Source organism: Myxocyprinus asiaticus, chromosome 29 (assembly GCF_019703515.2).
Source record: "Myxocyprinus asiaticus isolate MX2 ecotype Aquarium Trade chromosome 29, UBuf_Myxa_2, whole genome shotgun sequence".
In the NCBI taxonomy this organism is placed as follows: domain Eukaryota; kingdom Metazoa; phylum Chordata; class Actinopteri; order Cypriniformes; family Catostomidae; genus Myxocyprinus; species Myxocyprinus asiaticus.
The window spans coordinates 10,962,389-10,982,310 of NC_059372.1; the positions used below are offsets into that span (position 1 = coordinate 10,962,389).

Below are 19,922 nucleotides of genomic sequence, written 5' to 3' on the forward strand. Positions count from 1 at the left end.
GGCCACACTTTTGAAAATGTACTGATTTTGCTATGTTTACACCTCTCATCCACACTAGAATGTTTTCCTCCACCGAAAAACTGAGAATTTTGAAAAGTTTTTATAACTGCATACTCTGGAAAATAATATTAGGAAACTGAAAGTGTTTTCATGTTTTCAAACTAAAACTATACATTTAGCGCTAAACTTCAAATATATAGTGTTTCATATTTATAATCAATGACAATAGTGAACAGTTATGTTGTACCATTCTTTATTCTTACATCAATTACAGTGTTTATTGGGATGAGTTGTTCATTGCCTCAAAAAATATATTAAGTTGAATTTTTGCTTGCAAAGTTTGTAATGTTGTGATTCATCTCAGAAGTGGTTGGTTGGCTCAAGGCTTTTGAAATGCGAATGGGAAAAATAAATGGGAAAAATTGGGTGGTCGCTGTTGCTCTCCATTGGCTAAGTTTAGGTTATCTGTGATGAATATCAGTATGTATGATAGACATTATTCACAGTGGGTTGAATGGCTCCGCTGTAGCTTCCTTTCAGCTATGACAGGCCTATGACAGTTTACTTCAGATACTGTGAAAAGTTTATCAACATCCTGGTCCTGCGGCCGAAGGATGACAGGCGTTATGAGAGTTTTATTGAACCCAAATCTGAGGAAACATCTGGAGGAAAGACAGAGAAGAGACGGGCATAACCTATGACATTTAATCTCAGGCTGGTTTTGTTTGTCTGTTTGTCTTGAAGAGCTAATTGTTTCCTTTTTTCCCTACTTTTTCTAGAAATCCTGCGGAAATTAAAGAAATGCCTCTTTCCGCAAGTTATCCAATCATGAATAAATGTGCCCTAAATTTTGGACAATTGACCAAATCCAGCAGACATACAAAGGGTCCAAACATCTGAGACCACTTGTGAAAATTGTTCATTTTTTGTCACATTTTTTTTATTACAATGTAAGCAATAAAATCTGACTGTCTGTAACAATTTATATATGATTGTCAATGTCACAAATTGGCATGGGCTATATTTGAATTATGACCTAGAAATTATCTATAAGATATCATCAGAATCTTAATTTGTATTTTATTTTTTTTCATTTTATATTGTTAAATTTTTTGGTTTTAAATTGTTCAAAAAGTTGTTTTTTATTTTATTATTATTTGCAGTTTTAAATTCGATTTTGAATTCCAGGGGTGCGTTTCCCATACAACGACGCAACTTTGCGTAACCACCATAGTATGATGCATCATTGTAGAAATTAACAAGCAAGTAACGACTGTATCCCAAAACCGTAGTAATTATGTTGCACATCCATCGTTCAAACCACTTTGGTTGAGCTGTCATTAATGACGTTACTCAGGGGATGGAGTAATAACTTCTGCAAATATTAAATTATAATAGCTCATTTACACATACACCAGAAAGCTGTTTAATGCGAGAAAGACACGAAAGTGGCATGCACTTTGTAATGCGACAGATGCATTGCGCTGCAATAGTGGAGTTCCCTCTATATTAGACTTTGGTGTTCTCCTGTCACACTTGAGCATATGCACATGCGCACTCTTCAAAAACATATTATCGGCACTTATGTATAACATAAACACATACAAGGAATTTGAATTGGTGACAGAAGCTTCCAGTGCACAAACAATACAACAAGACAGAGATAATAAAAAAATTGAATAGAAATAAAAAGTGAATAGAAAATATAAGTATATATAGAAATACACAATAAGACAAAAATATATATAAACTCAGCAAAAAAGAAACATCCCATTTTCAGGACACTGTATTTTAAAGATAATTTTGTAAAAATTCAAATAACTTTACAGATCTTTATTGTAAAGGGTTTAAACAAAGTTTTCCATGCTTGTTCAATGAACCATAAACAATTAATGAGCATGCACCTGTGGAATGGTTGTTAAGACACTAACAGCTTACAGACAGTAGGCAATTAAGGTCACAGTTATAAAAACTTAGGACACTAAAGAGACCTTTCTGCTGACTCTGAAAAACACCAAAGAAAGATGCCAAGGGTCCCTGCTCATCTGCGTGAACGTGCCTTAGGCATGCTTCGTGGAGGCATGAGGACTGCAGATGTGGCCAGGGCAATAAATTACAATGTCCGTACTGTGAGACGCCTAAGACAGCACTACAGGGAGACTGGAAGGACAGCTGATCGTCCTCGCAGTGGCAGACCATGTGTAATAACACCTGCACAGGATCGGTACATCCGAATATCACACCTGCGGGACAGGTACAGGATGTCAACAACAACTGCCCAAGTTACACCAGGAACACACAATCCCTCCATCAGTGATCAGACTGTCTGCAATAGGCTAAGAGAGGCTGGACCGAGGGCTTTTAGGCCTGTTGTAAGGCAGGTCCTTACCAGACGTCACCGGCAACAATGTTGCCAATGGGCACAAACCCACCTTCGCTGGACCAGACAGGACTGGCAAAAAGTGCTCTTCACTGACGAGTCGCGGTTTTGTCTCACCAGGGGTGATGGTCGGACTCGTGTTCATCGTCGAAGGAATGAGCGTTACACCGAGGCCTGTACTCTGGAGCGGGATCGATTTAGAGGTGGAGGGTCCATCATGGTCTGGGGCGGTGTGTCACATTATCAGACTGAGCTTGTCATTGCAGGCAATCTCAATGCTTTGCGTTACAGGGATGATATCCTCCTCCGTCATGTGGTACCCTTCCTGCAGGCTCATCCTGACATGACCCTCCAGCATGACAATGCCACCAGCCATACTGCTCATTCTGTGCGTGATATCCTGCAAGACAGGAATGTCAGTGTTCTGCCATGACCAGCGAAGAGCCCGGATCTCAACCCCATTGAGCACGTCCGGGACCTGTTGGATCGGAGGGTGAGGGCTAGGGCCATTCCCACCAGACATGTCCGGGAACTTGCAAGTGCCTTGGTGGAAGAGTGGGGTAACATCTCACAGCAAGAACTGGCAAATCTTGTGCAGTCCATGAGGAGGAAATGCACTGCAGTAATTAATGCAGCTGGTGGCCACACCAGATACTGACTGTTACAAATTTTGACCCCCCCCCCTTTTGTTCAGGGACACATTATTCCATTTCTGTTAGTCACATGTCTTTGAAACATGTTCAGTTTATGTCTTAATTGTTGAATCTTTTGATGTTCATACAAATATTTACACGTTAAATTTGCTGAAAATAAAAGCCGTTGAAAGTGAGAGGACATTTCTTTTTTTGCTGAGTTTATATATATATATATATATATATATATATATATATATATATATATATATATATATATATATATATATATATATACACATATGTACAAATACAAATCTGTTATATACAGCTAGTACAAGGGAATGCAATGGCAGAAGAGGTAGGATATGTTGGATAAATATAAATAGACTAAGCTGTGTATTGCACATAAATATTGCTCAATGGAGCAGTTTTAACTGTTCATGAGATGGATAGCCTGAGGGAAAAAACTGTTCATGTGCCTGATGGTTCTGGTGCTCAGTGCTCTGTAGCACCAGCCAGAAGGCAAGAGTTCAAAGAGGTAGTGGGCTGGGTGAGTGGGGTCCAGAGTGAGTTTACCAGCCCTTTTCCTCACTGGAAGTGTACAGTTCTTGAAGGGAGGGCAGGGGGAAACCAATAATCTGCTCAGCAGTTCGAACTCTCCTTTGTAGTCTTCTGTTGTCCAACTTCATAGCTGAACCAAACCAGACAGTTATTCAAGTGCAGAGGACAGACTGAATGACTGCTGAGTAGAACTGTATCAGCAGCACCTGTGGCAGGTTGAACTTCCTCAACTGGCATAGGAAGTACAACCTCTGCTGGGCCTTTATCACAATGTGGGTCTCCCACTTAAGGTCCTGTGAGATGGTAGAGCCCAGGAACCTCAATGACTCCACTGCTGCCCCAGTGCTGTTCAGAATGGTGAGCAGGGTCAATGTTGGGGTGTTCCTCCTACAGTCCACTATTATCTCCCCTGTTTTGGGTGTGTTCAGCTCCAGGTTGTTTTGACTGCACCAGACAGCCAGCTGTTCAAACTCCCTTTTGTATGCAAACTCATCATTATCCTGGATGAGGCCGATGACAATAGTGTTGTCTGCAAACTTCAGGAGCTTGACAGAGGGGTCCTTGGCGGTGCAGTAATTTGTGTACAGGGAGAAGAGTGGTGGGGAGAGCACATCCCTGTGGGGAACCAGTGCTGATCGTACAGGTGCTGGAAGTGAATTTCCCCAGTCTCACTAACTGCTGCCAATCTGTCAGAAAGCTGGGGATCCAATGACAGATAGAGGTGGGAACAGAGAGTTGGGTTAATTTAGTCCAGAGAATAGCTGGGATGATGGTATTAAAAGCCAAACTGAATTCCACAAAAAAGGATCCTTGCATATGTCCCTGGTCTGTCCAGATGTTGCAGAATATGATGCAATCCCATGTTGACTGCATCATCCACAGACCTGTTTGCTCAAAAAGCAAATTGAAGGGGATCTAGAAAGGGTCCAGTGATGTCCTTAAGGTGGGTCAACACCAGTCTCTCAAATGACTTCATGACCACAGACGTCAGAGCGATGGTCTGTAGTAGGGATGGGCATGAGTACTCCAGTACTCTGGTACTCGGACGTGGCAGCAATGATTGATCATGAAAACGATGATCGATGGTGATCATGCATGATGTGGCTTTTCACTTAATTCCAAATTCAGTGACAATTACCTGACAACTAAACACAAACGTGTCAGAGAGGGAGCTTATTTTTAATTTTGAGATTGATTGTTGTGGTTTTGAGGGGTACATTGATTGTTAGAGATGTCTCATAGCATCCAAACTGATATAAGATGCTGCAATGCTGTCATTACGATAATCAAAAGAGAGTGTAATTAACCGGGTTTTGAACACCTGTCTTTGCAAAATGTTTCTAAACACGTTTTATCATTTAATAAAACATTAACGTTAAATGTTATAAAATAGAACTCGTTAATGGATATTATTTAAAAGTGAATGTTTTTCACTGACTGTAAACCTCCCTGCCCTGGGTGCTGAAATGTTTGCGTAATGTAACACACACCTGCATCTCGACGAAATGGGAGTTGAAGATTTCCACATGAGTTTCCAAGTTAGATGTCTGAAATAAAGTGTCATTCCATTGCACTTTCCCCAGTTGAAAGTTGGAAATTCCGACTCTCCAAGTTGAATGGAATGCTTCATGAATCGTCACAGCAACAACAATATGGAGCATCGCGGCTTTCTCCACAGGAGCGAACACTTGGACACACACACACCAGGCGTGTAGCAGTGGACTCAACATGCTGAAGCAGCACATATACAGCAGGTGAGTGTTTCAAACAGTTAGACAGAGCGCAACTAAACGGAACAGAATGCAGCATCATTAAAACTGAACTTCAACTTAACACGCATATTAAAAACGCAATGGTTATGGCATCTCTTGTTAAGCCAACCGCGATTTGAAAATAGACGGTTCAGACAGTCACTAAAAAAACTGATGCGCGCTTACTAAGATTACTATGGTAACCTGAAGGAAGAACAGACAGACGCGCATTGTGCACATTTTTTCATTGAGTTAGGCAGTGAATCTTAACATAATGACACAATATGATGCATTATATTTTAATTATGCAATCTTTTGTACATTTTGTAACAGATTATTTTATAATAGCCTATAATAATGAATAGATGAAACACTGGAACAACAAGACACAATGCAGCAGCCAAAGACGTTTGTCAAACATGTTATTATATATACAATTATGTACATGTCATTGCTCATCAAGTACTCAACTGTGATTTTGGGATTCTTTGGGACAGGGATGATGGTGGAGCGTTTGAAACAGCAGGGAAATTCACACTGCTCCAGTGGTCTGTTGAAGATCTGTGTGAAGATGGGGGCCAGCTGGTCAGCACAGGATTTTAGACAAGTGGGTGAAACACCGTCTGGGCCCTGTGCTAAATTATAGACCCGACACACATCCTCTTCACAGATTTAAGTGCAGGTTGAGTAGCAGGAGGGGGGTTGCAGGAGGTGTTGATGTTTGTGTGAGGTGAAGGTCAGAGCAGGTGTGGGGTGTGAGACTGGGCTTTTCAAATCTACAGTAAAACACATTCAGGTTGTCAGCCAGTTGTTGATTCCCAACAATATTGGGGGATGGTGTCTTGTAGTTATTCATGTATTTCAGGCCTCTCCACACTGATGCAGGGTCGTTAGCTGAAAACTTTTTTTCCAGCTTCTCAGAGTAGCTTCTTTTAGCCACTCTAATCTCTTTTGTCAGTGTGTTTCTGGCCTGATTGTACAAGATATTATCCCCACTTCTGTAAGTCCTGACGAAGTTGCCTGAGTTTTGCTCTAAACCATGTTTCGCCATTGTTGAATGTTAAATAAGTTCTAGTAGGAATGCACATATCCTCACAGAAACTGATATATGATGTCACAGTATCTGTGAGCTCGTCCAGATTGGTACTGCAGCCTCAAAAACACTCCACTCAGTGCAGTCAAAGCAGGCTTGTAGTTCCAGCTCTGCTTCATTGGTCCATCTTTTTACAGTCCTTGCTACAGGTTTAGCTGATTTTATTTTCTGCCTATAGGTCAGAAGAAGATGAACCAGACAGTGATCAGAGAGTCCCAAAGCTGCTCTAGGGACAGAGCGATATGCATCCTTTAATGTTGTGTAGCAGTGATCCATTATATTTCTGTCTCTGGTGGGGCATGTAATGTGCAGTCTGTATTTTGGCAGTTCACGGGTGAGGTTGGCTTTGATAAAATCACAGAGAATAATAATAAGTGAGTCCGGGTATTGTTGTTCCATGTCTGTGATCTGATCAGCCAGCTGTTGCAGCGCTGCGCTCACACACGCTTGTGGAGGAATATAAACACTCATCAGAATAAATGAGGAAAACTCCTATGGTGAGTAGAAAGGCTTACAGTTTATAAAGAACGCTTCCAAATTAGGACAGCACATCTTTTTTAATGTTTACATGACATTTCAGAACACTGCTTTCTGTAACACCCCAGAATAAATCTTTTTTTTTTTTAAATGCATGTAAATGTGGTCAAAGTCTTGAAAGACTGAAAGATATACAGTATATGAAATGAAAGATATAGAAGCCTGAGCGAAGTGAAATGATTTCCACACAGCAAACTAACAATAAACGATGCTTCTAACCACAGGTAAAGATGTGTAGTTCCAACCATACAACTACGGTTTTGGGAATCACCAAATCGTTGAACTATGTTGGTAATGATGGAACTTGTGACCATAGCTGGCTAATGATGCTTTTGGGAAACGCACCCAGATTGTCTCTGTGGTTTCAGGCTTTTGACCCCACTGTAAATGTTTCAAAAATCATTGAAGAACCCAAAATAATTCAACACACATATTTGGTCTGTTTTTAATCCATTTTAGTAAAATTTTACAATTTCTTCTTTTTTACATGACTTTGTTAAGCTCCCCGTGTCAGGTAAGTGTTTCCTGAACTCTCCAAACTACAAGTGCAACCCACAAAAATGTGAGATCCCTCCACATCAACCACAGCTAAAGAGTGCTGGAACATCGGGAGATTCGTTTATTTGTGTTTTCTTTGAACATGGTCAGAAATAAATTATACTATCCTCATTTCCTCTTTCTCATTGAGCTCGGATGGACTAGAATCTCTCTTTTGTTCCTAACCTCAACAAAGACACATTGTGAGGTCTTTCTCACAGCCAGCCCAGCCAGGCGGAGTGTGTCTGTGTGTGTCTCGTACCCCCATTGACATTTTTGCATGCTGGAATCACGACAGACCACCCTGAGCTAATATAAACCGGCACGATGCGCCAAGGCGCTTCACATCCTGCACACTCACTGTCTGCTCTACGTCTTCATTCCTGGAGATCCATTTGGGTCTGATAATTCAATACACAACATCCTTGCCTCTGTGTTGTGTCTAGCTGTCATCTGCATCTTGCATTCCAAATATTCCTTTCAGGTTTTAAAAATCAAGGGATAGTTCTTCCCAAAAGGAAATGACTAGAGGTCGACCGATAATGGATTTTGCTGATACTGATATCTGAGGTGGTGGAAAAGGCCGATAACTGATTAATCGGCCAAAAGTTTTTAAAATGTATTCATAGATTGTTACAACATTTTCTTAGTCAGCAAAGACAGAGGTCAGAGTACAAAATGAATAAAATCCTAGATATAGTTTATATTTCAACCAAAATCACAATAAAAATCAGAAAAATAAGATTGGGTGCACGATGTGGGACTTTTAACACTAAACAAGCCTGAAGCACACCATGGACTCTAATTTTGAAATGATGTAAACTTGGCTCTGTTACAATGCTTTAACCCTGTGAGACCCAAATATAGAAAATGTAAAAAAACCAACAACATTATATGTTGTTGTAGGAGGCCTCTAATGCAGAAATAAATGGGTTTTTACATTTTTGACATTTTAGTATGTTTTTAGGGAAAAGTTGTAATATTTCAACGTTGAGCCTGTTGGGTAGCAGAATTTCAGTGATTTTACTTACTGTCTGAACAAATGTAGAGAACATCTAATGGTTAATTTGCAGGGTGTACTGCTTATGTAGCCCCATAACAGTAGCCTATATATCTATACACTAATAATCACACAATAATGATAATCAAACAAGTCATATTTTTATGAAAAATTGTTTATTATAAAAATATGTTCAGATTGTATTTACAAAACCTGATGAACTGAATGAAAACTGTGGCATTTACTATATTTATCTCTGTCCATAGCCCTGACCTGAAAAATCAGTGTTGGGACTGATAAAATCCTTTTTCAGCCAACGATACCTGTCACAGGGCATGGTCTGTGTTCTTGAATGGCTTGGTTTTGTTGGCACGTTGTCCACATAATCATCCGATGGGCGGTCATTGGTTTTTTTTTCCTTTTCCAGTTCACAGGCATCTCCACATTCCTCTTCATCACTTGTATCAGAGTCCTTCTCAAAGTCACTGTTCCCATTTTGGATGGCATCAATGACACCATTGTAGATAAGACAGTCTTTCCTGGCTGGTGGCATTCTGAAATGGAAAAAAAAATCACAGATTATTTTCCGGGCTAAATAATCTCAATGCAAATAAATCCCAATTATACTTACATGTTTTAAAGAATTGACCCATTCCACAGAATTCACACAATACTGTCTGGCTAGCTTATTGTGCCCTCTACTTTTCAGTATTGAAAAGTATTGTTCAGTACATTAAGTATTGTTTTCTCAAAACAGTCCAAAACAATTTAAAAACAATATAAAATAAAATAAAATAATTTCCAAATAATAATAAAAACAATGTAAACAATGACGCGCTTCCTGACTCCTCCTCCACGTGACACATGACCTTACCAACGAGCTTACGTCATCCCTCTCATGTGCGCACGTCACAGAGATGTACAGAAGTGAACATTTGTAGTTAAAAAGTATATAAATATTGTTTTGTTTCTAAAAATAATAAATCGTTTGCATTCAGAAGAACTTTATTTGTCAACTGGAGTCGTGTGGATTATTTTGATGCACTCTAAATATGCATTTTGGACTGTCAAAAAATGGAGTACATTCACTTGCATTGTTTAGAGGAGGAGGCCTATAAATCTTCAGATAAATCTTGGATGGCCTGAGGGTGAGTAAATTATCAGCAAATTTTCATTTTTGGGTGAACTATTCCTTTAAGTTCTACCCTTACAAAAAGTACTCTGGTGATATCATGGTACAGTGATGTATCAGATGGTTATATTTTTGTACATTGATTCTCTAGCATGCAGTTGTGATGAATATGAGTTAGATTGACATTACAATCGCATGAATTCCAACCCCACATATGAACGTTTCCAAGATCGGAACTAAAAATGTCAGAAATGACGTTTGCTGTGACACACTGTCATCTGAAAAACAAAAACAAGATATGAGCTACATACCGCTACCGTGTGAACGTAACCATATACATGACCTACTGTATACATAAAACTTAACCCTCATGTAAACCTTTAAAACAGTATAGTGACTTTGTATTCTCTTGTTTCCACCACCACGATATTTCCTCCCTGTTTTTATTAGAACTGTAAAAATCCACTTTGTCAGTCATTTTCATCATCCGTTCATCTCTCGCCTGTCACATCTGTTAATTACCTAATCGTTTGCTGACATTGCGAGGTGCAAAAGCATGTGATTGTAAAAACACAGGAAAATGAAGCATGTCGCTAAACTGTCCAGATTGTTATGTGGTTCAGGAAGGATGCTACGGGTCAGCGCTTTGGCGGCTAGCTGGCGTCCGCCCCTCTCAACCCCTCGAGAGCCGAGTCAGTGGTTTAACAGGCCTGTCCTTGTTCCACTCATGCCGAAATCCCTCAAGATTCATCCATAAGCCCCAGCATTGTGCTGGCCGCTCTCAGGGTTTAGCATCAACTATTGTACAAACATGCAACTTGATTGAAATCCCACCAGACCACGACATAGAACACTTGGCTAATAGCTTATGCTAACAGCCTGTCAAAACTGTGATAGCTGTAAAATAACAAAGACAGAGCAGCAATAAACAAATTTTTTTTGTTGTTTTTGTTTTGTTTGTTTTTGCTGGTGATATAAAATTAAGCAATTTTGTGAATATCTCTGATTTAAATTATAGTATATAGTATATACTGTAGTATTATAGTATAATATTAAACTTGACTGGGCCCACAAAAATAATTCAGTATTATAATAATAATAAAATCTAGATTCCAAAAAATAAGTGAGTAAAGTAGTTTTTGCACTGTTCTTTCGCAAAAAACAAACAAAACATTAGTAATGCATTGTTGTATATTGCTGCATATAAATGAAAATGAGTAAATCAACTGAAAAACATGCATTCATTAGGCTATTTTTATTTAAACATTTCAATCTATTTGGATACAATGGCTGTTTGGTTGAATTGATGGTTCCATTGATTAAAAAAAACAACACTTTTAAGCCATTTCAGATCAAAAACATAATTATTGAGATGTATATTAATATCATCAATAGCTAGGGCTGCATGATTTAGACAAAAATCATATTGCAATTATTTTGAAAAATGTTGCGATTTGAACTACAATATAATAATAATTTAAAAAACGACACTCAAAAAACATTTTAGCTTAATTATAAGATTTATGCATAATTTCAATAACAAATTCCATCAAATTAAATTGTGTAATTTTTAACAAAATTTTATGAATAAAACCAAAAATATTATTTATTTATTTTTATTTTATTTTGTCAAAGATTAAGCAATTCATATTTAAGGAATTTTGTTATGAAATTGAAATGCGTAAATCCTACAACTAGTGTATTAGCTAAGTGATACTCTTTGACCAAGGTATCACTTACTGTTTTGCAGATGCTCTACTGCCAATATAAAGACTTAAAAGTCCTCTTAAAATGAAACAAACTCTTTTTCACTACAGCCAAAAATAACAAATAAAACATTGAAACAAAGAGAAAGAGAGAGAGAGAGAAAACACTGTCTTCTTCATGTTCACATTGTACCTGCCCGCTGTGTACTTTTTTTTTTGTGCAATTTGTTATAGGATTTCAGCCCACTATTTATCTTTATTATTTTTTTATACCCAGTCAACTTAAATATATTATATTATTTTAATATGATATTTATTATTATACAATAGTAATATATCAAGCTTTTATTTTGGTAGGAAACGCAGGAACACCATAAAAGTTTCTGGTTATAGCAGAGTTCACAACATCTGTATAATGTGCTGCTCATTTAAACATCTCCTTCTCTGTCCAAATACCCAGTGCTATAGGATATTTTATTTGTATGTTAACTTGTAGCGGCCATATATATTTGGAATTACGCAAAAGTTAAATTAAAGTGAATCTGGAGCACTTTAAATATGACTCTCTTAGCAAACTGTAAGCAAACAGAACCGAACTCAAAGAACATCTGTAACTCTGAGCACGAGATGGAGCAAAGAAAATTGTAATAATCTACTAACACAATACAGACTGGATAGAGAAGCACAAACTTTGGAAGTGAGCAGACTATTTATTAATTTAATTAATTTGCAGCCTTTTGCGGTTTAATAATTGCACAAGGTCATATCGCGATTTCGATTTTATTTCGATTAATTGTGCAACCTTAGTCAATAGGCTTAAAAATATCAAGATATAATTTTTGTAGCCATAACGCCCAGCTCTAGTTTAGCTCAGTTTCCATTGAAATCCAATTGTGATATTGTGACGCGTCTCGATACATTGAATTGTGGCGTATCACGATGTGTATTGCATCATGAGGTGGTTTGCGATCCCCAAAAATAATTCGGTTCAGAAGTGCAAAGAATTTATTGCACTGTTCAGAGTGTGTTGAAGCAAAGCTGCATGGTCTTGCATCACTTTGAGTTGTTCCACGTTGCATGCTGATCATTTAATGATTTTGCTTTAAAAAATATTTTTAAAGCAATGGAGGGTATTGGTGCAGAATATTACAAATTACTTGTTTTTTTGAGCGTAAGAAATTGGTTACTCTTGCTCAGTTCACAGTCTGCGCAATCCACGCATTCCATTAGTGGCGGTAACAAACCTCAGTACTCAAAGGAGCGATAGAGTTACCATCAAACGTTTGTGCCATGAACCAGATGTGTTATTATTTAGGTTGCTATAAATATATTGACTTTATAATGTACTTGCTTTGCAAAGTTTTCAAACTGTTGCTCCGCCATTACAATAGTTGACTTGAAAGAGAAAACTCGCCGTAGAAGCAGACAATTCACACTAATGTCTACTACTGTGCTCCTTGTGGCAACGCTGAGAATGCAACATACTTGAGTTGTGTTACAGTATGTATTGCAGTCTGACACATTTTGGAACACAATGACTCACGAAATTGAGCTTGCATAGATTGCTGCATCTGCGTTCATGTAGTTAATTAGAGTATTTTTCTACTTCATCTTTTAAAACCGTGTCTCGAGACACCTGCGTTCTGTTGTATTCGTTGCGCTGCCTCTAGCTTTTTTTAGCGCAAGAACACGTTCGGTCTGAACGGCCCGTAAGACAGTAATAATTTCAAAGCGATAATTTCTGATTGCTTGGGGTCTCTAGATGTAACCTGTAAGCAGGGTTGGGAAGGTTACTTTTGAAATGTATTCCATTACAGATTACAGAATACATGCTGTAAAATTTAATTTGTAACGTATACCGTTAGATTACTCAAAGTCAGTAACGTATTCTAAATACTTTGGATTACTTCTTCAGCACTGGTAGATTTTTTCACTTGTTTTGATTATAAAAACTCTGTTAGTACAGTAAGACAAAATACACATGTTAAAAATACATTCTCTGAAAAACCTAAATATCTTATGCAGTGTTGTTTCTAAAACAAGATAAATCCAACTGATCTTGTTTTAAGGATTTTTAGATATTTTTACAGGAAAACAATAAAAAAATTATTATCAAAAATATGATTTTTGCCCTAATATCAAAGGTCTTACTAGAAAAAAAGAAATTATGATCCAACGTGAATTTTCTTGATAAAAAATATGATCGTGCCTGGTAACATGTGCATGTAAAATGGCTAGAAATAGCATTTAAGCTTAGCGTAAAGCTGACAATTTACACAAGGTTTATTTCTATTTCTTCTGCTCCAAACTCACTTCAAACTTACTTCTCTGTCTGCTCGTATGAATGTAACACATCATAAGAAAGTGTTTCACCGCTGTTCAAATGCACTTTGGACTGCATCATTTATATGTATAAATGTTTTCCATCTGAAAGGACTAAATATTAAATGAAACAAATGACAATAAAATGCAAAGTAATCTCTTCATTAATCAAAATACTTTTTGATTGTAACTTTTTGATTGTAACTGTATTCTAAATACCGATGATGTAAATTGTAACTGTAGTGGAATACAATGACTTATATTTTGTATTTTAATTATGCATTCCTGTTACATGTATTTTGTTACTCCCCAACCCTGCCTGTAAGATGTAGGCCTGTTTTTTACAACTCTACAAAGACTCAAGATTTACTGCACTCTTTGAGTTTTCAAACACTGATTTGGTATTGTCATTGCCAGGTTGTCTTGTAAGCATCCCTGTAGAATATTCCATCTCATCCATGTAAGGACTTTAGCTCCTGATGCACAAATGAGGTATGACCCAGGACGCCAGGAAGGAAGTAATTTCACGCCTGTTTTGCAGAAATTCACTGTTTTGTGTCCGTCCTCTCTCATTTCCTCTGATCATATCAAGACAAAACGAGGAGACAATGAAACTCACTCAAAGGTCTCAAATGCCATTTTGGGACCACAGAAACATTTTAATCTTATGTCTTTCTCCCAGTCAACATTGAGGCCTGAAAACAGATGTATATGAACAATTTGATTATTAATAAATAACTAGAATTTTTCACAAGAACTGTTTTCCTCCACCAAAAACAGAGACTTTTGAAACGCCCTCCATAGCTTAAAACTTTGGAAAATGATGGAATAGGAAACTGGAAACAGAGGTTTCAAACTTTATTATTAGTGTGGTTAAAATACACACTGTTTCAAAAGTTTAGCAAGAAGATGTTAACATTATACGTGTTAACAAGATCAACATTGTGCCATAAATGCTGTCGATTGACCTTAACTTGTATTAAACCTGGAAAATTCCTTTGACAATTAACAATTCTTTTGAGAAAGCACCAAATAATTTGTCCTAAATTATACCATTAAAATGCATTCGTTTGAGTATTTTTTTTAAAATGTTGATTCCCAAAGAATAGAAAGAATCTTGATTCCCAACCCTACCAGTGCCAACACTTGCTGCGTCTGTTTGTTTTGTAATTCAATTCAAGTTTTAGTCTCTTGTAAGAGTGAGACCTCTCCAAAACAGCCACAGACATATTTAACCATGCAGGCTTCCTCTATAGCCCACTCTGTTGTTTGTGTCTGTGGTGTCATGAGCGGAGGGAGTGTGGCGTGCAGAGGACATCCAAAAGCAGTTGGGCAATAAAGCAGTCAACACAGACAGGGCTGGCCAGCTCACTGGAGACGTCCATTAGAATCACAGCTCTAGACATCCCTCGGCGAAAGCATGTTGATTTTGGATGGGTCAGTGTGCAGTCAAGTAAAAAATGTGTCATGAGTAAAAGAGAAGAGAGCACCCCCCCGGACCCCTCCTCATATGAGACCAGTTTGGATTCAGCCGCCCTGCGAGGCCACCACAGCCAGATATGTGATGAGTTATCTGTGTTTAGTAGTGTTCTGGCAGGGCAAAGTGAACCCAGCTGGCTTGTGCGTGCAAACAATTCCCTAATCACAACTTCAAAACCCGTCTGAGAGGATCACGTGTGAGAAAACACGGCAGTCCTCGGACACGTATCACTTTCTGGATGCTTTCTGGCTCAAATTGGTTCCTGTCTGGCAGATGATGTCACAAACCGTCTCCAGACGTGCTGAGGTGCTGATTTGTCCAAGACCCAGAGGTGTGTGCAGTGTTGGAGTCCTGGGAGGCACACGGCCATGGTTCAACTTTCTCACAGTTCAGCACAAATGACTGTCAAATTGTTCTTTAGATGCCAGTCCTGATAACACAAACATTAAGGGTGCTTTCACACTAGCACTTTTGGTGCGCACCTGGGGTCGAATGACATCAAAGTTCGGTTCGTTTGGATAATGTGAACGCTGTTTTCCGAACTCGGGTGCGCACCCGCGAACCGCACTGGGGTCCGCTGAAAAGGTGGTCTGGGGTACGGTTCATGTGAACTCCAGTACGGTTCCCTGCTGATATGAACACAATCGTACCAAATCGCAGAAGTGAACCGCTTGTGATGACATTAATTTGCGTCTTTGCAGGCTGCCGATCGCAATTATTATGGTATAATGCATTTCTCCTACCTGCTTGTGTCCATATACACCGCCTTCAGAGAGCAGCTCACATTCTTCACATCTCTTGGAATGCATCTGCAGGCTCGTGGCAGACAAACGCTAATACTCATCACATCATTGCACATTCAGTGCATCAGCGGGAGACAAACACAAGTGCTGTTCTGTTTATGGCAAGTTTTTGTGGTAAATCCAAAGAGACAAACTTTAATACTTCACTTAACACAGTGACGTCTTCTCGAGTTGTTACCTAGTTACAGTGGTAAACAGCTGCCGCTTGTACTCGTGTTGATGACGTAATCGGACCGTGGTTCGGACCCAAAAAATATGATGTGAACAGAGACCAGCGGGGGAGGGGGGAGGAAATGAACCCTTAACCCTAAATTCTGTCAATTTAGCTTAACTTGTATGAACCCTTAAAATTCCTTTAAGCACATTGTCTCCATTAGTTTCTTTGTACACATGCACTAGACTGACATTTTCGACCATTTCACAGTTTTTTCAGCGTTTCGCGCATGAGCGCCTCGTTTTTAAGATGTTTTGAATTTAAAAGAACTTCAACTTTTAAAAAGTCGTCTTAAGATACCCGCATTCTGTTCCATTTGTTGACAATTAAGCACATTGTCTCCATTAGTTTCTATGTAAACATGCGCCAGATGAACTTTTTTACCGTTTCACAGTTTTTTCAGCTTTTGACGCATGAGTGCCATGTTTTTTAAGATGTTTTGAATTTTATTTTATTTATTTTTTATTTTCTCCCCTTTTCTCCCCAATTTGGAATGCCCAATTCCCAATGTGCTCTAAGTCCTCGTGGTGGCGTTGTGACTCACCTCAATCCGGGTGGTGGAGGACGAATCTCAGTTGCCTCCGTGTCTGAGACAGTCAATCCACGCATCTTATCACGTGGCTTGTTTAGCATGCTACCGCGGAGACATAGCGTGTGTGGAGGCTTCACACTATTCCCCGCGGCATCCACGCACAACTCACCACGCGCCCCACCGAGAGCGAGAACCACATTATAGCGACCACGAGGAGGTTACCCATGTGACTCTACCCTCTCTAGCAACCGGGCCAATTTGGTTGCTTAGGAGACCTGGCTGGAGTCACTCAGCATGCCCTGAATTCGAACTCACGACTCCAGGGGTGGTAGTCAGTGTCTTTTACTCGCTGAGCAAGATGTTTTGAACTTGCAAGAACTACAGTATTTAAAAAATGTTGTCTTAAGATACCTGCATTCTGTTCCTTTTGTTAACAATTAAGCATATTGCCTCCATTCTTATTTTATGTAAACAGGCATTAGACAGATATGTTTGACAGTTTCAGCAGTTTGTGCTTGAGCACCGCATTTTTAAGATGTTTTTAAGTTAAAGGAACTATTACTTTAATGCATCTCAATACACTGATCTGAACAGCCCTAACTTGCAGTTTTGGATGCACAATTTTGTATTAATTGGACAGCGAAAGATTTAAACTATGTGCATCCATTGGTAGACCATGGCACTAGCATTGTCTAGGTCAGGGTTTCTCAAAGGGGTGGTACCGCCCCCCAGTGGGCATTAGAAGGATGCCAGGAGGCGCTGAGAGCAAATTAGTAGAAAGGGGGGCGTTAGGTTACAAATTGGAGGCGTTTATCAGTCATATTAATAAAATCAATCATCAAGTTCCTGTTTGCATTAAAATGTTTATGTAGACTCCATTATACGGGTTGGTATGCATTTGTACCGTGGTTCATCTGATTCTAAAGTCTAGCGATGCATCTGAAGTATCTGGTTTAGCAGCGTCAAATAGACAGGAAAGTCACAACCTCCGCTAATGCACCTCTATGACTCTGTAGGTGGATACCGTTCAATGGACAGAGCAGTGTGAGTGCAAAGCAGGTGCATTTTTACTCACAGACCGGTCTCGAGCTCTTAAACGCGCACCTCTGATCATTGCAGCGCTGCAAGAACCAGTGAGAAGCACGGCGCGAGACGCAGAAACCATTCGAATTCAGCACAGAATTCTACGTGACCACCCTTGAATTTACTATAGTAACATAACTGTACTTTAGGCAGAAATAGATTCATAATACATATTATGATATCACTACTTCAGCTCTATTAAATTTGTCAAAGGCTACATTAGGGGAGTGAGTGAATATAATAAATTTTTGTTACAACTTTTAAATGTTTATTTTGTATTTATTGTTTTTACATTTGTTTAGAGCAGGCCTACTGTTTGTAATTACAAAAATGCCATAATTTATAGAAATCATGTTACATCTAACCACGGTAGTGAAGAAGATCCATGCTTCCATGTGCTTACTGTTGTCTTGTTACAAATACCACTGTTAAAACTATCAAATGAAGGGAATGAAGTAGGGGGGCGTTCATCAAAAAAAGGTTGAGAACCTCTGGCCTTGGTCATGGGTTCGATTCCCAGGGAATGCATGTACTTATAAAATGTATAGCTTGAATGCACTTTAAGTTGCTTTTGATAAAAGCATATGCTAAATGCATCAAAAGCAGCGGACTTTAGTGCAATTTGCAGTGGATTTTTATTAGATTTTGTATGTTTGTACATGCAATTTGTCTTTAAATTAATAAATAAACATTAATGGCATATTAAAGTGCATTATAATTCAATTAATCCACACACTGGCCACACTTGCCATTTGTTCTGTGTTTTTGGTTAGTTGCTGCAATAGCTGGAAGCTGCAGGAGAATTTTGCCAAGCTTTTAGTGAATATAAAAGGTCCAGACAGGGGCACTAAGAGGTGTACAGCCTAAGAATAGCAGCAGCGAGACTGCCTCTACACACACACACACACACACACACACACACACACACACACACACACACAGCTGAGACTAAATGTAGACACACCCCTCTATCTGAAATACTCACTCATACACACTGTTATAAGAGCATTCAAACAATCAATACTTAGCCCAGTGATGTCATCTGTCAGACAGGATGCAGCGTTGATTCAAACTGATCTAATCTGGATGGAGAGCCACTTTCTAAATCTTTATAGGATCTAAGGGGGAGCATGTCTGTCTTTTGGGCATTTTCAGTGGATGTGTTTGTGAGATATACAGTGCAAGAGATACAAATATTTCCCTCTGAAAGCCTGATTATGAAACTGTCAGGTGAATCTCACAAAGCCTGTCAAGAAGATGTCCAGGTCATATTTCACCCAAAAATTATTGTATTTTTCTATATATTTTGCATAAAGACAATTGACAGTCAAGAAAATGTGTGTGAAAATTATGTGACAGTATGTGAAAATTAAGCACTTTTACTTCAATAATTGTTACTTTATAACGAAAAAAATACCATTCTCATTATTGCGAAAAAGAAGAAGTGTTATTTTAATTAAGTATTTATGAATCATGGTACTATTTGTTGTCCTGCCTATGTGGATTGGAGGGCCACAATTCAAAAAATCTTAATATAATAAAAATAGGCTTTGTTTTCTTTATGCAAATTATATTTTCTCTTCTTTTTATTTTGGGGTAAATTAAAACCCACATATTTCTCAGTGACATTCACTCGCTTTTAACCGTAGATCTTGTTCTCAGCTGTTTTTTGAAATTGCATGAGACATTTGATAGTGTCCACTCTTTAGCTGGTACCTTCTGGCAAGTGTGTAGAGATCAATAATGTAGTTCACTCATGCACAAACACACACACACACACAAGCATTACCAAAATTGCTTTTATTCATAAAAATCATCAGTAAACAGGTCTGGGTGACAGGGTCAGAATTTAAAGGGGTTTGGGGAAAAAATGCTTCCAAAAATGAGAAATGCCCTTGAAATTCAAAATGTGGGGGCCAGAAAATTCCATCATAATGAATTTTTCTGTTTTTTATTTGTAACACCTGAAATAGTTTTTAATATTCTATTATAGTCCTAGTTATAAATGTTATGGAATAAAATAGGAGTTCATGTTGATTTAAATATGTAATAAATGCTTATTCTTTAGAATTTATACAATGTTTTGATTAAATTGACATATTTGACAAAAAACAGATGATGTACATTTTGTTTTAAATGGTTAGTAAAGAACATGC

General features: G+C 38.4%; 1 protein-coding gene across 5 annotated transcripts in view; it reads left to right on the forward strand.

The window, feature by feature from the left end:
- The window catches only part of LOC127420498 (arf-GAP with coiled-coil, ANK repeat and PH domain-containing protein 3-like), a 113,266-nt gene that overhangs the window by 17,067 nt on the left and 76,277 nt on the right, over nucleotides 1-19,922 (forward strand). Inside the window, exons 2-3 of one of the 5 annotated variants that reach the window (XM_051662842.1) lie at nucleotides 5,160-5,330; nucleotides 5,825-5,934. The exons of 3 other annotated variants lie outside the window; for them this stretch is intronic. Coding sequence is in view for 1 of the 2 variants with exons in the window: in XM_051662841.1 (XP_051518801.1) it covers nucleotides 5,305-5,330 (26 nt within the window). In the remaining variant the exon portion in view is untranslated. The remainder of the gene's footprint in view (nucleotides 1-5,159; nucleotides 5,331-5,824; nucleotides 5,935-19,922) is intronic. One more of the 5 variants, XM_051662841.1, reaches the window with a different exon arrangement.